We start from the raw sequence: 18,752 nt of genomic DNA on the forward strand, positions 1-18,752 counted from the left end.
AGCTTTAATCCCCCTTGGAAATGCAACATGCCAATATGTGGACATTCTCTGGTGAAGTCTGACATTAGACTGGCTTGTATAGCTCCTTGCAAATTTTGAAGGTATCCCATGATGCAAGAATTGATCTGATGAAATGTATGCATTGCTTTTATAGTATGTGTCTGAGAAACTAAGGATCACCAGCTCATTCCTTGAAGCTATAGTTCTTTATATGCAAAGGATCAGGATAGAAAGAGGTTTGGACTCAATTCAACTCCTGACTGTGGTACACCCTGGCTTTGCTGCCTTGGATGTGTATAATATATGTGAAATGGACAGAATAACACTTGTAATCCTGACTCATTAATGGAGGCTCAAATGAGAAAATGGATATAAAGTGCTCATTCAATCTAAAAGGACCACAGAAATGTCAGCTACTGTTATTTTTAAATGTACTATATTTTCCTAAAATAGATACTTACTAAATATTGGCCCTGGCCAGCATTGTAAAATTGTAAATTTTGTCTTTGGCATGTAGACAGAATCCAGGTATGGCATGCCTCTGGCGTAGATCAACATATTCACTCTTTGGTCTAACTCACTCACCCCAATCTGTCCTCAAACTGGCAGGTCTCTGTTCCCAGAGATGGGCCATGGCCTTGGAGCTACACTTGAAATCTCTTGGGGACATAGAGGCAACTCTAATATGGAGGAATACACTTCTCCTACTCATTAGTATAGCTAAAGCTCCCAGAAGTGTAACCTCTTGCTGTTCAGTAGTTTTGAGTTGTGTCTGAATCTTCATGATCCCATACCATACTGTCCATGGGGTGTTTTCTTGGCAAAGATATGGGAGTGGTTGCCATTTCTTTCTCCAACAGATTAAGGCAAACAGAGGTTAAGCTCAGGGTCACATAGCTAGTAAGTGTCTGAATCCAGATTTGACCTCAAGAAGATGAGCATTCCTGACTCCAGCGCTGATGATTTGTGTCTTCCTGACTCTAGGCCCAGCACTCTATCTGTGCTAATTGGAATGCTGTAATGAGAATATATCAGAAAGTGCATAAGAGTGAATTCTTTAGCTGGGAGCAAGGTAACATCTCAGCTTAATCCAAGAAAGAGGAACTGATGTCACCCAAGGAGTACCATTGTGGAAATATTTAGGTAGGCCAGCTGGAGATCAGATATATGTGAAACAGCCAGGTTCTACTACATGCCTGCAACTTCTCACTCTCTCCCCACCCCTTTTCTCTCTCTCTCCCTCCCTTCTTCCCTCCCTCCCTCCCTTTCTCTCTCTCTCTCTCAAAATTGAATAACAACAAAGGGCTAAGAAATGAGGCCATCCCTCCCCCTTCCTGTATTTATTATGCATTTTTGCCTGCAACCCCATTTTAGGCTTTGTGCATATTGCATTCATCACAAAACCTCACTGATTCTCTACACATTCTTTTCTATTTGGATATTATGTCATCCCCCACCTCCCATCTACCTACCCCATTCAACCCAACTTGAGTAAGCTCCTGGGGGGCAGGGATGGTTTTCTTCATCCATCATTTTCTTTGCTTCCTCTGGGCCTGGCATAGCACCTGGCCATTAGCACATAGCAGGCCTTACCAATTGCTTATTGTATAGCACTGATTTGTGACATCTTCCTAGCTCTTAGGATATTGCCCACAACTTTTTTTTTTATTTTGTTTTGTTTTTGTTTCTGATATTTTCACTCAAACTGCTCTTTTCTTCTTAAGGAGTAAACCCTTGGATTAAAAATTCACTGCTAGAAAAGAAGATTAAAAATTATAATTATTCATATACTCTTAATACTCACTATCACTCTAACCTGCAGTTAATCCTTTACTCCAATATTAATTCATGCAATCTCTATGATTATGTTAAGTGAGAAGTTATTAGGCAGTGATGCAGTCTGGAAGAGAGGGGTTTTGCCTGATGGCCATTCAGTCTTTGAAACCATAACTTTTGGAACATGGGCCTATTTTCCCATGCTTTATGGTCCCTCTGTGACTTTTTAGGTTCTCTTCTCCTCTTCCCCCAGGCATTGAATGTCCTCTCTCTATTCCGTTTCCTTCTTTTGAAATTAAAAGGATCCTTCATACTCTCTCTATGGTTTTCTAGCTGTCCTCATTGGGTACTTAAACAGCGTGACATTTCATGTGCTTTATTCCCAAATCTGAAAACTACTGAGGCCTAGCTTTTGGTCACACTTTGTCAAAGGATTCTTCAGAACCTTTTCAAAGTTTTCCAGTATAGAGAAAATATTGTGTTTGGGGTGTCTTAGAGGAATCCAGTTTTGTGAATGTAATACATTTGCCTAGGTTAAGTGACTTTCCCAAGTTGACTAGGTAGTTTGTATGAGGGGGGATGGTCTAGATCAAAGGTTCTTAACTTGATTAGATTTCCGGGCATCTATGAACTTGGCTAGGTAAAAAAAAAATAACATCTTTATTTCAATATAATTCTATGTATTTTATTTTATGCATTTAAAAACATTCTATGAATGGGTCCACAGGCTTCTTTGGATTGTCAAAGGATTCCATGACATAAAAAAGGTTTAGAAGTCTTAGTTTAGACAGTCCCTTAGGGACTTCCACTTCTATAATTATGATGCTGGGATCTGAATGAGGAGAAGGGCCAAGGCAATTAGAACTGACATTTATATACCACTTTATAAATATCAACTCACATGATTCCTAAAATGGCCTTGTGAGCACCAAAGTTGTTATCTACATTTTTTCAGATGAGGAAATAGAGGAGTTAAATGCTTTAGCTCATGGGCACACAACTAGTAAATGTCAAGGTTGGAATTTCAATTGAGGTCTTCTTTCACTCAATGCTTTCTCCACTTTTCTTTGCAACTTCTCTTACAGTTAGGATTAGGGAAAGCACAAGGTGAGTCTGGAATGCTTAAGAGAACTGGTTTTGTGCTTAGGCCTAAGCTGTGTGTTTACATAAATGAATGTTCCATTGGTGGCTACCATTCACTAGCCAATCAGGTTGCAGGCACAGAAGCCTAGAATAGTTGAGTAATGATCAAACTTTCACTGTCAATAAATAAATAATCATCTATTAAATATCTGTTATATGCCAGGTATTGTAGTAAATGCTAGAGAAACAAAGGAAAAATATTATCCTTGGCTTCAAGGAAATTAAATTCCATATTATATGTATACATAACATATAATTATATGTGAATGTGTATATATGTACACACATATATGAACACATATACACATATATGCATATATGTGTATATAGCTATATCCCCTCCCAGACTGAGTCTTTCTTTTCTTTTTGACTAGGCAAAAGAGGCAACTCTTTGCCTCATTTCTTACCTAACCTTAATCCCTGAATGGGTGTTATCTCAACTAAATTGAAACCTGGGAAAGACCTTAGCTTAAAAAAGCCAAGGTCTCCCACTGCATCCATCTCCAATTGATCTGATCAATATCTTGCCACTGGACCCAGATGGCTCTGGAGGAGAGGAAGCTGATGACTTTGCACAGCCCTCACTTCCTTAAATCCAATTCACTTGCAAGTCATGGCATCACCTTTCTGACGTCACTGGTCCTCTTTGAGAAAAAAGGACAAATAATGAATGAATGATAAATACAAAATAAATGCATAGTAGTTATGGAGGAAAGGCACTAAAAGTTGGGGGAGTTTGTATCTTGGAGGAAGTGAGGGCTTCTATGAGGCAGAGATGAGGAAAGTGCATACAAGGTGTGGAAAACAACTAGTGAAAAGGTATGGAGACAGGAAATTGAGTGTCCTGTGTTAAGAACAGAGAGAAGGCAATTTTGGCTGGAATATGGAGTAAAAGGAGAATAATTTATAAATTGTATAATGTTTTCATGTAAACCACCCCTTTTGCCCAACAGGGCTGGGATATTGAGCTCATAAGAAGGCAGTATGAAAAGATTGTGAGATATAGTGCAATACATTAGAAAGAAAATTGGATTTAGAGTTAGAGGATATGGTTTTTTATCCTGGCTCTGCCACTTTTCCTTGTATAATCTTGGGCAAGCCAATTTACTTTTCTGGCCTCCATTTCCCTACCTGTAAAATGAAAAGGTTGAAGTAGATGACTTCTGAGGTCCCTGGTTCACATCCAAATCTACAATCCTACGATTTCCTTTTATTTATACTCTAGGAGCAGATGGTCTCTATATCTTTATTGATGCAATATGCCATAGATAAGGCATTAATTTCGCCATATAAAACTGCTTAGAATTTTACTGTATATCTAATAGCTGCTAATGCTACATAGAGTGAGAAGAAATTGGAATTTATCATCTAGGGTCATTTTGTGGGTCTTTGGTTATGATTGGCATAGGGTGAGAAGGTCATTGGTAATATGACTGCTGATGCCTTTTTGTCTGTTTACTTTGGGAAATGTGGATCTCTAGGAAGACAATATCTCTCATTTGTTCATTTGGCTAGCCAAATGTACTCTGTATTTTTGGTGAGACCATTCTTCCTGACTCAACCAGTCAGTGGATGTGTTACAATGTGAGTCCCAAGTCTAGCCATACCATGTACTGCCTGTATGATATTGGGCAAGTTACCACCCCTCTAGATACCTGTTTTCTAATCTGAAATGGTTGAATTCTGAAGTCTCTTTCTTTTCTACATCTATGATGCCATGATTTGATTCCTTTGGAATTCATTATTTGAGACCTAAGAGTGACAAGAATATTTATGAGTAACTTTCAAATGCCATTCCCTGGTTTGCATCTCCAGACAGCCCTTCTGGACCAAGAATTCCCTATGAATTTAGAGAAGGCATCTGTAGCTTTGTAGCAGATGAATCCAAATACTGACTATACTATCCTATAGTACTGTTTTTAGGCAAAAGGAAGCACAGTGGTTATCCCTTTGAGTGGAGCTATTTCATCTAGAAGTGCTTCAATGGCCGTATAGTGATATTTCATCTTACCATCTGCCCTGTTTCTATGCCCTTCAGACTCCCTAACGATGACATCTGGCCTCTTACACAACCTAAGGATCTCTGGGCTTTACCATCTGCCTCTCTGCTGATCCCTTAGGATTTCTTTTATGTGTTGATATTCTCAATTAGAGTGTGAACTTCTTGTAAGCAGACTGTCTAACTTGTTCTATTAGTATTCCTAAGGGTTGGCACATAGTAAGTGCTTACTAAATGGTTTTTCATATATTTATTTATTTCTTTAAATGGCAGTCTTCTATTAAGGTCCCATTTCAATCTCTCCTCAGGTGACCTTGGTTTTTTCCAAGAATAGTAGCTAAGTGGTACAATAGATACAGTGCAGGACCTGGAATCAAGAAGACATGAATTTAAATCTGGCTTCCAACTCTTACTAGCTGTGACCCCGGGCAAGGCACTTAACCCTGTGTACCTCAGTTTCCTCATCCATAAAATGATCTGGAGAAGGAAATGGCAAACCACTCTAGTGTCTTTGCCAAGAAAACACCAAATGGGGTCATGAAGAGTCAGACATGATGTGTAACACTTAACAATGCATAACAGCCTAGATTTGGGAATTAGAATGGCTTCAGATGGGAAGGCAGGTTGATAGAATGGAAAGAGTTCTGAATCTGAAGTCAGAGGACCTGAATTCAAGGACCTGCTCTATCAAACACTGTGCAACTTTGGGCAAGTCACTTCTCATTAGTATTCAGTTTCCTTACCTCTAAAAGGAGAGGATGGGTTGATTTCAGAGGACCCAGGATGAAACATGATGCCCATCTTCAAACAGAGAGGTGATGAACCCAGGGTACTAAATGAGACAGATATGTATGGACATAGCCAATGAGGACATTTGTATTGCTTAGCTACATGTATTTATCATAAGAGGTTCTCTCCATCTCTCTTTCTTTCTCCCTCTCTCTCTCTCTTTCCCTTCTCTCTCCCTTTTTTGACCAAGGCATCTCATAGAACTAATGGTGGAAATCTTGTGATCTGTGTCAATGATAAGAATTCTCACACTGATGAAATCAAAGCTTTTTTTTTGAGATATCAAAGAAGCTAATCACAGATAGTCCACTCAATTGGCATAAAATACATTGATTCATCTAATCATGAAGCAAGTAGAAATAGAATGAGAGGCCTAAGTTCTCTTCTTGAACAAATGGTACACTTTCTGCTTCCTTCCATGGCAACCCTGGTCCCCATCCCTGGGGATAATCTGTATATTTTTTAAGAGAACCCACATGCTTACAGACCAGAATCTTTTCAAGGATATGATTACACTAGATGCTCATTTGACCATGCAAATGTTCAAACCATAGTTTGATTACTTTAATTGCTTTACTTCTATAAAGGATAATTTGTTTTTAGTTTTTTATGAGTTCTTGATAGCAGCAAGTAGATTGAAAAGAATGAAGTTGGAATGGACTAACTCTTTTATTCCCCTACTCTTTAATAGCAGATCTTTGTATCATGATGAAGGCAATTCAATAAAATAAAATAGAATAAGACAAGAATTAGCTGTGTGGGATGTAGAATGCAAATAAAAATTAAAATAATAGCAGAAGTTTAGAGACAATATCCTCCAGGTTAGATTTTCCCCTCAAATTTATGTAGAAGCCAAAAGGTCTTTGTTTCAAGCATAATTTGGTGTTTTTGTTATCACTGTTTAATTTTTCCTAGGCCTCTTACCAAACTATAATTTTTATGTGGATTTTCCCATCACCTTTGTAGCACTGAGAGCAGCATTTGATGAGAAAAGCCTTCTCCCCAAAGAAATTCTGGATCGGGAACAAAAAGCCAAGCAATTATGCCAGGAAACATGCAGTAGAGGAAAGATGAAAAGAAATCGAAAGCAAATATCATTGAAAGAAAAATAAATCTTCTTTTGTTGCAGGAGGTAAGAGAGTTACTACATGTAAACTTTGTGTACATGCAAACACACACAGAGAGAAAAGAGTCCAGAAGGCCAATATATCCTATTTCCTAGATAGCGACAAAAAGACTTTCTTTTTGTTCATTTTACTATTTTTGTGGTGCGTTTCACCCATCATCCTTTGTTTCTACTAGATACTCAATAAGACATTTAATGATGGAAGAAAGGGGAGAAAAGATTTCATTTGGGGTATTCTAGCCTTAAGTATCAAGATATAAGAAAAGACAGGGCTTTCCACTATAAATATCCAGCTAACCTTTAAACAGGTGTGGTTCTCACTGCTTCTGTGACCTGAATATGAAATCAGAGTTAACTTTCATTATGAAAAATGCATCTAGATAACAATAACAATATTTATATTGTACTTGAAAGTTCACCAAATACTCAGTATACAGAGTGTCCCCAAAGTCTTAGTACAGTTTTAAGTTTTAATAGCTATTATAGTTTTATTCTATTCTTAGTTATTATTTCAATTTCAATTTAATTTAATTAAATTATATAACTTTATTTTATTACTTATTACGTGCTTATTATAGTATATATAAGTTTCAATAGCTTACAATTGCACTGCAACTTCTGGGACACCCAGGATTCTTTCTGTGATCCTCCCAATAACTACATGAGATAAGGACTCCAGGTGTTCAGTATGCCCATTTGAATAATGAAGACATTAAAGCTTAGAGCAGTTAAGGGTTGTGTCTGGCTATAGACAGCCAGTAAATGCCAGAGGTGTGATTGCACATGGGGGCCTCTTGACCTGAGGTAGTGCATTCTAGTCACATGATCAGGTCCCTTATATTGACTCAACTTCCTATTTATTTTAATAACTCCCATCCATTACATTTTTCTAATATTCCAGGAGCATACTTTTTTTTTATTAATCCTTGAATCATTCTTAAGACAACTGAAGATTATAAGTCCATACCCTTAGAATGAGGAGCAACCTCAGAACATACAGATTCTTTCACAGATGATAATAATGAGGCATAGAGACATTAAGTAGCTTGTCTGGGGTTACACAAGTAATAAGTCTCTGAAGCAGACTTTTTCATTTAAGACCTCTTGACTCCTTGACTCCAATTCTAGTGCTCCATGCACTGTGCCATGAGTCTCTCAATGTACTTTTATGCACCTAATAGGAAGTTAGTGGACCCAGTACTACTTCTGGACTTTCCAATGCAGCAACACAGAGTGGCATGACAAAAATCTACTTTGAGATTTCAGAGAGTAGAGATTTCATCTCTCCATGATCATGGATCACACCCATACAACAGTTTTCTCCATGATCTTTGGGAGGTTTTTTTTTTTTAATCTCTGTGTGGCCAAGCTAGCAGTGACCTCTTACCCCTGCCTATGGGTGATTGTAGATGACGCTGGAAGAAGGCCTGATTTATATTGGTTGAATCATGAATGCTAAGCAAAGTTAGAAGCTCTTTAGGAAGGAAGCAGAAGAATATCAATAAATCAAAAAGCATTAATTAAGCACTTACTATGTGCCATACACTATAAATAAGTGGTAGAGATACAAAGAAAAAACAAAAAAACAAAAACAGTCTCAGCCCTCAGAGAGCTTATGTTCTAATCGGGGAGACAACACATGCATATACACACACACACACACACACACACACACACATTTATTTATTTATACAAGATATACTTTACAGTTAAAACTCCAAATTTCATTCCTAGGAAATTAGAAGGATTTTCATGTGATAAAATGTCAGTGAATTTCTTTTGGTTCAATAGACGAGTTGAAATTGGATTTGAGAGGTTTTCTAATGGGATTTTAGAAGTCTTCAGTTGGACACATGTTCCTCCCACCAAAATGAATTTTACTGCCCGTCATTTATGGTGAAAGGCAGCATGGACTAGTGGAGGAATTTGTAACCTAGGGTCTCTGAGGTTTTTTTTTAAAATGATAATTATATTTTATTTTAATTGGATTCTTTATGTATATATTTTATTTTATAAATTTTAACACAATCAAAGAAGGGGTCCATAGATTTCACCAGACTGTCAAAAGGGGCCCATGACACCAAAAAAGTTTAAGAGTCTTGGTCTAGCGGATAATTGGTCTTGGAGTCAAGAAATCTTGGGTTCCATTCCTGTCTCTAGATGTAGTGGCTGTGACCTTAGACAAGTCAATTTTTCTCTTAGTGCCTATAGACAATTCTCTAAGAAAATGTAAGGGTATGTGATGGGAAGAACCTTAGGTTTAGAATCAGGAAGGGTAGAGGTGACTTCCTCCAGGGAAGTTCTCTATGCCAATGAAATCAAAGGTCTGGTCCCAAATCCAAATCCAATATTATTTATAAACATCCATAGAAAATAATGCTTCTCTCTACAAGTCCAGAAAAATGATGAAAGAATCTTCTTTTCACAGTCCATTCACTTAATAACCACTTATTAAGGGAGTATACATGGGGCATGGATAAAACAAGTTCAGCCTCAGATCTTCATCCCATGACCCCTTGTAGAATGAGGCAAATATTTACCTCCTTAATACATTAATAATGTAAGTGATTTTAAAAAGCTAAGTTCTCTTTAGGAGATAAATGTTTCCATTTGTACTTCGAAAGCAAAAAATGAAAAAAAATAAGAGGTAGAAAAATAATAGGTGACATTGATATAGTCATTTGAGGTTTTCTAAAGCACTTTAAGCACATTATCTCATTTAATCCACTATAGCACGTGATAAGTGCAACATGGGCTGGACCTAAGGAGCTAGGAATCCTGGGCCCTAAACGCACCTCTTCTACTAACCAAGCACATTGCCCGACCTCACTGAGCCCCAGACTCTTCATTTGCAAAAGACAGCTGATAATAATACCCATCTCATGGTGTTACTAGGAAATTCAACAATATAATGTATATAAATCACCTTATCAGCCTTAAAGAGCTATATTTCAAATATGATTCTAAGTAATAATCATAACTCCTGTTTACAAAACACCTTTTTTTCATCACAACTCTATGATGTAGGGATGGTTATCTCTACTTTACAGAGGAGGAAACAGTCTCAAAAAAGTTATGACCTGCCCATAGTCACATAGCTAGGAGGTGTTGTGGTGTGGGGAAGGGGGTTTGTGCGTAGGTCTCTTCTCACTAGAGTTGCACCCTTGCCCATGATCATCCAGCTTGTAAGTGCCAAAGCTATGACTTGGAGCCCAGATTCCCGATTCTTTTTTTTTTGGTGAGGCAATTGGGGTTAAGTGACAACTTGACAACTTGCCTAGAATCACACAACTAATAAGTGTCAAGTGTCTGATCTGAGGCTGGATTTGAACTCAGGTCCTCCTGACTCCAGGTCCATTGCTCTATCCACTGTGCCACTTAGCTGCCACCCAGTTTCCTGATTCTAAACCCAAGGTTCTTCCCATCACTTAAAACTGTGCTTCATAAGCTCTCAGGAAGTACTTAATAGTTCATAAGACTCATAGCTTGAAAACAATCTTAGGAATAATTTAGTCTAAACCCCCCATTTAACAGATGAGAAGAATGACTTGCCCAGCATCACAAAGTTGACCCAACAGAGACACAGATTGAACCTAAGGCCTCATATTCCATAGCCAGCTCTGTCTCCTCTCCTCTAATGAGATACCCAATATGTAAAGCACTGCGCAAATCTGAAAGCATTCTATAAATGTCAGTGTTCTTCCTCCTCTTCCTTCCTCCTCTTTTTCCCCCTCCTCCTCTTCTTCCTCCTCCTCTTCTGCCTCCTTCCCCCTTCTAACAAGTATTAGATTTGTTGATTAAGGGGGTTTATAAAGATCATCTCATTTGATAGGCTCTTTTTCTGAGTATGTTTCAATGATATGATCATCAGAGGATTTTAGATTTAGAGCTGGTAGAGGCCTAAGAGGTCATCTGGGCCTCCTTTTCATTTTACAAAGGAGGAAACTAAAGACTACGAAGGGTAAAAACATTCCCCAGGATCATACAGGTAATAAATGGCATAGTCAGGGCCATAGGATCACAATTGAGTTTGGAAGAGACCACAGAGATAATTAATCAAGTGCCCCTCTTATTTTACAAATGAGATAACTGAGGCCTAGAGATGTTTAATGACTTACCCAAGGTCACATAGGTAAAAAAAATAAAGTGGCAGGTTGGAATTTTGAATCTAGGTCCTCTGAATCCAAATCCAATGATATTTCTATCATACTACTCCACATAATATGACAGAAATTATATATTCATATATATTTATATACATACAGATATACATGTATATGCTATACTGTAACTTTCAAGTAGTCCATATAGTTTTATATTACATGCTGCTCAACCCATTATTTTCTTTGCTCAGTGAAACATTCACCCTTTTTCACAGACAGACCAAGTTTACAGAGAACTGCTTAAAACCTATGTGGCCTTAGACTGATGAAAAAACTTGAGCAACAACCACTTTATTGACAGGAATATTTGCTTTGCTTGTACTTTTTTTAAGTTTGGAAGTAAATGCAATTTTTTGTTCCTTTTTCAAGAAAAAAAAACAACTTACTTTAAAATGCTGACACTGGCCATCTGAACCTAAGGAGAATTCACTGGGATTTCTTCAATGTGTCCCCAGGTTCCTGCCTGACTGGATGCCAGGATCAAGAGAAGATGCCCCGGAAACCTAGATATTACTGATTGATGATCTTCCTAATTATGATAGATGGATCTGCTTCTTTACTTGTGTCTTCACATACAAAGAGCTTTTCAGTGGACATTTTATATGATGAGATTTGCAGCAGACTTATTCAGAATGGATTCAGCAAACATTTATTAAAATTTTACTGCATAAAGCATTCTAGGGTTAATAGTGTAGAAATAGAGACAAAATGATAGTCCCTCCTTTTAAAGAATTGAGAGTCTCTGATGGACAGACAAGAAAGGAAACTGTGTATGAGACCATGGACCTAGAGAGATGATTAATTACTAGATATCTGAGGGTGGTGAGAGTCTTGATATTGAGAGAATCACAACAGGCTTTGAAAAAGTTTTGGTACCTAAGCTGAGTCCTGAAGGAGAGGATTCTGGGATATAAATTTAAAAATGTATCAAATGCCTATTATGTGTAAAGTAATAGGATTATAATTCTAGAGAGAAGGTTCCATAGAGGTCATCTACTCCAACCTCCTCATTTTACAGATGAGAAAAGTAAGGATCAAGGAGGTAACTTATTCAAGGTCACATAGGTCATAAGTAGAAGAGGGGTGGTTTTAACCTAAGTGCTTTGACTTCAGAATCAATGCTGAGTCTACTATACCCAGGGCTGGTCATGCATGGATGAAACTATCCATATGTTTAAGGAACATCTATTAGATGAATAGCTGTTATTTATAGAGTACCTTTTAAGACTTACAAAGTGTCATGTATGTATTATCCCATGTGGTCCTTACAACTACCTGGTTCCATAGATGCTATTCATATCATACCCATTTTAGAGATGAGGCAATTGAGGCTTAAAGGTATTACAGGACTCATTCATGGTCTCAGACCTAGAGTCTAAGTATTAAATACAGGTTTTCCTGACTTCAAATGCAGCAATCTATCCATTATGCCAGGTACTAACAATATTGTACATTGTCAGCTTGGGGTGGGAGGTGGGTTGTATAAAAGCCTAAAGGAAGAGAATATAAATTGAGGGGAACATTCTAGTTTGGATAGAATGAAGCATATGGTGGCAGAGGATGAGGGGAGGGAGGTAATGAGCTATAAGACTGACAAAGAAAGTAGGATCCAGATTCTGCATATCTTGGAATGTCAGACTGAGGAATTCATATCTGGGATGGAATAGGGAGCCAGGGAAGATTTTTTGAGAAGGGAAATGATCTCCAGGTCTGTTCCTAAGAATATTATTTTGGTGGCTGACTGACCTAATGATTGGAGACAGGAAGACATCGGAAACAGGAAGACCAATTAAAAGGCAATTAATAACAAGCTAGGAAGGAGGAGATGAGAATCTGCGCTATGAGGTTTGTTGAGGTAGCTCCATGGTATAGTAGAGAGAGTGCTAGACTTGGAGTCAGAAAGATCTGAGTTCAAATCTACCCTTAGGCACTCACTAACTGGACATGTCACTTAATCTTTTCCCCAAAGCTCACTTTCCTAATCTATAAAGTGGGAATTAAAATAGTGCCTATGTCTCTGAGTTATGAGAACCAGATGAGAGAACTTATGCAAAATCCTTTTCAAAGCTTAAAATGGTGTATGAAGAGTAACAATTATTATTTTGCAAGAATAATCAACAAGCCTCGGTGACTGATTGGATATAAGGGTGTGGGATGCCAAGGGACAGGGGCAGATTCAAGGATAATTTTAAGATTCTGAGTTTGGGTGACCAGGAGCCTGGTAGTAAGCATGATAGAAATAGGCTACATAAAAGGGGCAGTGGAAAGTATGTTGGATTTGGAATGAGAACGGGGATTCAGAACCTAACTCTGCCTAGCTCATAAGCATTTATAGCTGGCGGGGAGGGGGAAGCCATGAATGCTGCTTAAGCCTTTTCTGGCTGTTTAGGGAAGGCATGTTCTGGGGAAAGCAGCGCCGTCCCAGAGGTATTTGAAGATGCACTTCATCAAACTAACCTAACAGGAGAGTGTAGCTATTGTCTCACACTGAACAGGGGGAAAAGGCCATTTCCTGAATAAATCATCTTGTGGCTTCACTAATGTACAGACATAATCTCATAATGGGGGTATGTAAGATGGATGTTGGCTGATGCCACCATGTGGGAATGGGGCATGTTGTCTGAATGATCATCTTTCAGATTCAGATTAATTATTTATGAATCAAAGAGACAGAAAAAATAATGACCCTGCCTTTGAGTGCCACAAATTTTCTGTGTGTATACATGCAGATATACATACATATATTATATATACACCTAACATTAAATACAAAATATGATAAATACTATATGTACATATTATATATAATAAATACAGAGACAGATGAAGGAGAGAGAGAGAGAGTGTGTGTGTGAGAGAGAGAGGGAGAGAGAGAGAGAGAGGGAGAGAGAGGGAGAGAGAGAGAGAGAGAGAGGGAGAGAGAGAGAGAGAGAGAGAGAGAGAGAGAGAGAGAGAGAGAGAGATATTAGGACTAGGACTAGGAAGGAAGAATTTTGTTCTGTGAAGGGAGAGAAAAGTATCATCCACAAATCCCTTCCTCTGCAAACATATTCGAGCTGTTTCCAGAGTTTCTGGTACTACTTTTGCTCCAGTTCCCTATTCCAGCCTTAATTCACACAGCTGACCTTCATGTACTCTTCAGTTCATTCCAATCATAGCCCTAATGATGACCCTCAAACTCAACTTTCCATCCTCTGGTCACATGCTTTCAAACAAGTCTCTTCCATGTCTGGAGAGCATGCTTCCTTTCCAACTCCAGTAGTACTCCTTGACTGCCTTATTTTGACTCCTGTATCACCAGGACCAGTTCAGGACCAAGGCTAGTAGCTGAATCATTACTCTGGCGTTGCTAAGAGTGAAAAGCGCCTGTGAAAAATTCTGCAGGTAAATAAATGGTTTTAAACTTTATCTGAGGGTCAGCTAGGTGGTGCAGTGGATAGAGCACTGGCCCTGGAGTCAGAAGTACCTAAGTTCAAATCTGGTCTCAGACATTTGATACTTACTAGCTGTGTGACCCTGGGCAAGTCACTTAACTCCAATTACCTCAGCAAAAAAACAAACAACTTTATCCGAAATGCTATGCTCCATCATTACCTCTAATTAAACTGCAGCTTTTTGCAGATGCTAGTTGATTCCTTTCCATCAGGTCTTGATTCTTATAAGCAAGTGGACAAGACCTCCTGCCTGTCCCTGCTGGCTCCTTACCCCTGGTCTTGCTGGCTTCTTGGGTTTTGTCTTGTACCAGAAGTGGAGTCAGGAGATGTCACTATCTGCCTCCCACTCCAAAAGGGCTTTGCATGAGGGCCTTCTCTATTTCCAGATTGCCCCCTACTCAAGGACCTTTTCTGATACAAGTAAAGCACTTTGACCTTCTGCCCAGGCTCCCATACCCCTTCCTGCTCCCAACAACTATGAGGGTGACCTCTTTGGATCTCACAGCCCACAATACCTCCATCTTCAAGAAGGCCAAATGTTGAAGGAGGACTTGACCTGTCTGATATTATGCCTCTCTCAGCAGCCTTCAATGCATCCATCTCATCCTCTCCAGAAGCAGGAATTCCAGGTGTACGCAACCATGTCTGGCTACACTGTGAAATGTCTATTACATGCACATTTGTTGGTTTGATGTTAGACCAACATTTCTAATTATCCACCTCTATTTTATTGATATGAAATCAATTGAGACAAACTGTTGTGTGTGATTTTGGTAAATACATTTGAAGCAAGAGATGGAGATAAAAAGATTATGGTATCACTAGTTATATTTCTTTCTTAAGAAATTGTTTTGGGAGAAAACGTTTGTTTTAAATCCATTTAATTCTGTATCAAATCTAGCAGAATGCAGCAAAGGCAAAGAGAAAATAAAAAAAATTAAACAAGACCCAATTCTTGTTCTCAAGGAGTTTACATTTTAACAGATGAATGAGCTTCAAACTCAGGTAATTATAATACACAATAATATGCTTTAAGTGCTGTTTGGTCAGGATATGTTATTTCATTAGGGGGGACTCCTTGGTGTGGAATTCCTTCCATCTATGCATATTGGCAACTCATCAGTAACCTAAATTCTTAAAAGAGAGAGACAGAGAGAGTTGATGCTGAGAATGTTTGAGGAAAATAACTAAGGAGTTTTTGGCAAATGGGCTCACATCTCAGTGAAAGAGGAGACATGCTCACTGTAGGTGTCAGGGACAGGGATAAGGTGAGTCATAAGAGGAGGAAAGAACAGGTTTGAAAAGCGTCTCTGGTGAATGAGATCAAGAGTCAGTAGATGGCTTGTCAGGGACCAGCGGTGTTCCAGCTGAAGATCTTCTTTTCAGATTTTTAGTGGGTGAAATCAGCCACATTTCCTATCATTAACCAGTAATTCTCATGAACCTGCAGGTGGGAACAGAGAAATCAGATGATGGGACACTCAAGGATAAGGATTCAAAGGTTGAGAATAGTAGAAGGTCATGAAGAATTCTCTGAGAGTATGAAGTGAAAGATTAATGCAGTAAACACAATTGCATCAAGGCTGGATTGGCAAGGCTGTCATCAAGAGTGGAGGAGATAGGGGCAGTAGGTGGTGCAGTGAATAGAGCTCTGGATTGGAGTCAGGAGGACCTGAGCTCAAATCTGACCTCAGACACTTGGCACTTTACTAGCTGTGTGACCCTTGGCAAGTTACTTAAGCCCAATTGCCTCACCAAAAAGAAAAAAAAGAGTGGAGGAGATGGCTTTGGGCAAAAAGATATTGATCATGATTTTAGTGAAGAGTAGAGTTACTGTACATGAGGGGGAAACAGTGGCAAAAGGAGCAGAGGTTGTGGTGGGAGAGTGGAATTCCAGAGCAGCAGATCTCAGAGAGAGTGTAATTCCAAAGAACAGGTCTAAGGAATGCCATGTTATGTCGTGATTGAAATGGGGTGAAGATGGAGGAATTGTATTATAAGAAGGGTTGTCAGTGTGAAAACTGAAGTTTCTAGAGATTATGGCAATGTTTAGGGTGGTGAGGAAAACCATGAGTGATCTTAAAGTTGTTGAAAAATAGATAATGATGTGGGGGTCAGTTGGTGGCACTAGCAAGGATGGGGAAAGTGCATTGCCATTGGGCTAATGGATCTTGAAAGAGGAAATTTCTTTGAAGAATATAGGTCAAGGAATAGTCTGTAAGTAGCAATAAGAGTGAGAAGTATGCCATCTCTCCTTTTGAACAGATGATTCATGGAGAGTTAGAGAAATCATGGTCACCTAAACCCTACACTTCTTTTTATGGCTCTCCCACCTGCTAAAGAGGACTGATTGTAAAAAAATATCTGCCATCAGAGCATCTCCTTAGGCTGGAATACAAAATGTCCCTTATGAGGAGAAAGATGATGGTCATCTGCATAGTGCAATGGTTATAAAGTTCTAGATTTGCAGTTAGGAAGGCCTGGGTTCAAATTCTCCCTCTGGTGGTTACTAACTATATGAACCTCAGAAAGTGATATACTGAGTCTATTTCTTTGTCTGTAAAATGATGGCTATAACACCATTCATATTATGTGCCTCACAAAGCTGTTAAGAGGATCAAATGAGATAATGCATATATAAAGGACTCTGCAGAAATGAAAGTACTGTAGGAATATCAATTATTTTTATGATTACCATTACCATCCTATCTCCAAACTTCCTTTAGGATTTACTATGTGGGCTCATAAAATCATAGACTTAAAGCTTCAAGGAACTTTAAAGGTGATCTAATCCGAACCTTCTCTTTTACAGATGAGAAAACTAAGGCTCACAGAGTTTAAATGATTTGCCCCAGGTCAGACAGGTAGAGAGTGGCAGAGAGCAGACTTGGACCCAGGTCATCTGACTATAAATTCAGTACTAAACCCTATTGGTCATTCCACCATTTCTCATTGGCATCCCTTTTCCTTACCTTGAAATTGGCTCCTCAGTATTATGGTAGACTCCTCATAGGCTCTCACACCCACCTTTCTTAACCTCATTTGGGGAAGGAACATTACTTTGGCCTTCCAAAAAGAACAGTAGTAGTAGGTGTTACCTTGGGCTGATGCACCAAAAACACAGTCCATGACAGGGCTAAAGAAGCTATATTCTAGGAAACTAAGGTGTCTTACTCACCTTTCTTGGCTTTAGGGCCAGTGCTCTCCTGCCTCTCCATGTGTTCCCTTCCATTGCCTTAACTGTAGGCTCACTGGTACTGACTGTTCACATGATTAGGGTTCCATATGGAGACCAAGAACATAGCACGCCTATTATGGTTAAATATGAGAATCTGCTTCGGCTAGTTGACCCACAATTCCTTGAGTTGAGAGCTTCCCTTACTTATATATTGGCATCCAGTTTCTCCTCAGTCTTGAGTTTGTGCTTTCTTTCAGTCCTCCAGTTGATCAATCCATCAGAGTAATATATCCATCTGCCCTATAAAATTCTAACAACTAATCTAGAGTGCCTCATCTAATGCCGTCTTAAAGCCCATTATTTTGAGGAATTGACTCAGTACTACATTTTCGTATTTGGTCAAGGCATTCCCAGTTTCTTATAGCTGTCAGGGAAGAACCAGACTGTGTCACATAAATAGTGTCATTGTAGGCCCACCGACAACAAGCTGGCCTTCAACAAACTGGTCAACTTGAACATTTTTTAGTCTTTTGAATTAGGTAACAAAGATAAAAGATGAATGATGTTAGTTCACAATTGGGAGACATGTCTCTCTTCATTCCAAATCTTTCCTCCCCAGTTGTTGTTTTTTCATTTCAGTCGTGTCCAATTTCATGACTCCATTTGGAGTTTCTTGGCAAAGATACTGGAGAGGTTTGCCATTCCCTTCTCCAGCTCATTTTACAAATGAGGAAACTGAGGCAAACAGGGCTAAGTGACTTGCCTAGGATCGTCTAGTGAGTATTTGGGGCCAGATTTGAACTCAGGTCTTGCTGACTCTAAGGCCCGAATTTTATCCACTTCACCACCTAGCTGCCACATCCTCCCCTTGGCAACATGAGTTTTTTCCAAAAATGCAGATGTGATCATCTCAATAAACTACAGGGGCTCCCTATAACCATTAAGACCAAATATAAAACCCTCCATTTGACATTTAAAGTCCTTAATAACCTGGGCCCTTTTTCCAGTCTTACACCTTACTCCCCTCTTCCCACTGTATGATCCAGCTACACTGGCTTTGCTTGCTGCTTCTCACATATTCTCCATCTCTCAACTCAGTGCCCATTACTCACCGTCTAACCCCATGCCTCGAATACTCTTTCAT

General features: G+C 38.9%; 2 protein-coding genes across 2 annotated transcripts in view; both read left to right on the forward strand.

Moving 5' to 3' along the window:
- Positions 1 to 6,819, forward strand: part of WDR49 (WD repeat domain 49) — a 136,621-nt gene extending 129,802 nt beyond the window's left edge. Inside the window, exon 17 of the mRNA XM_027875780.1 lies at positions 6,674 to 6,819. Within this exon, the coding sequence (XP_027731581.1) occupies positions 6,674 to 6,819 (146 nt within the window). The remainder of the gene's footprint in view (positions 1 to 6,673) is intronic.
- Positions 6,820 to 15,352: 8,533 nt separating this feature from the next.
- The window catches only part of SERPINI2 (serpin family I member 2), a 51,554-nt gene continuing 48,154 nt past the window's right edge, over positions 15,353 to 18,752 (forward strand). Inside the window, exon 1 of the mRNA XM_027876140.1 lies at positions 15,353 to 15,435. The gene's annotated coding sequence lies outside the window, so the exon portion shown is untranslated. The remainder of the gene's footprint in view (positions 15,436 to 18,752) is intronic.

This window comes from Vombatus ursinus, unplaced genomic scaffold (genome assembly GCF_900497805.2).
Source record: "Vombatus ursinus unplaced genomic scaffold, bare-nosed wombat genome assembly UNPS02014810.1, whole genome shotgun sequence".
Classification (NCBI taxonomy): domain Eukaryota; kingdom Metazoa; phylum Chordata; class Mammalia; order Diprotodontia; family Vombatidae; genus Vombatus; species Vombatus ursinus.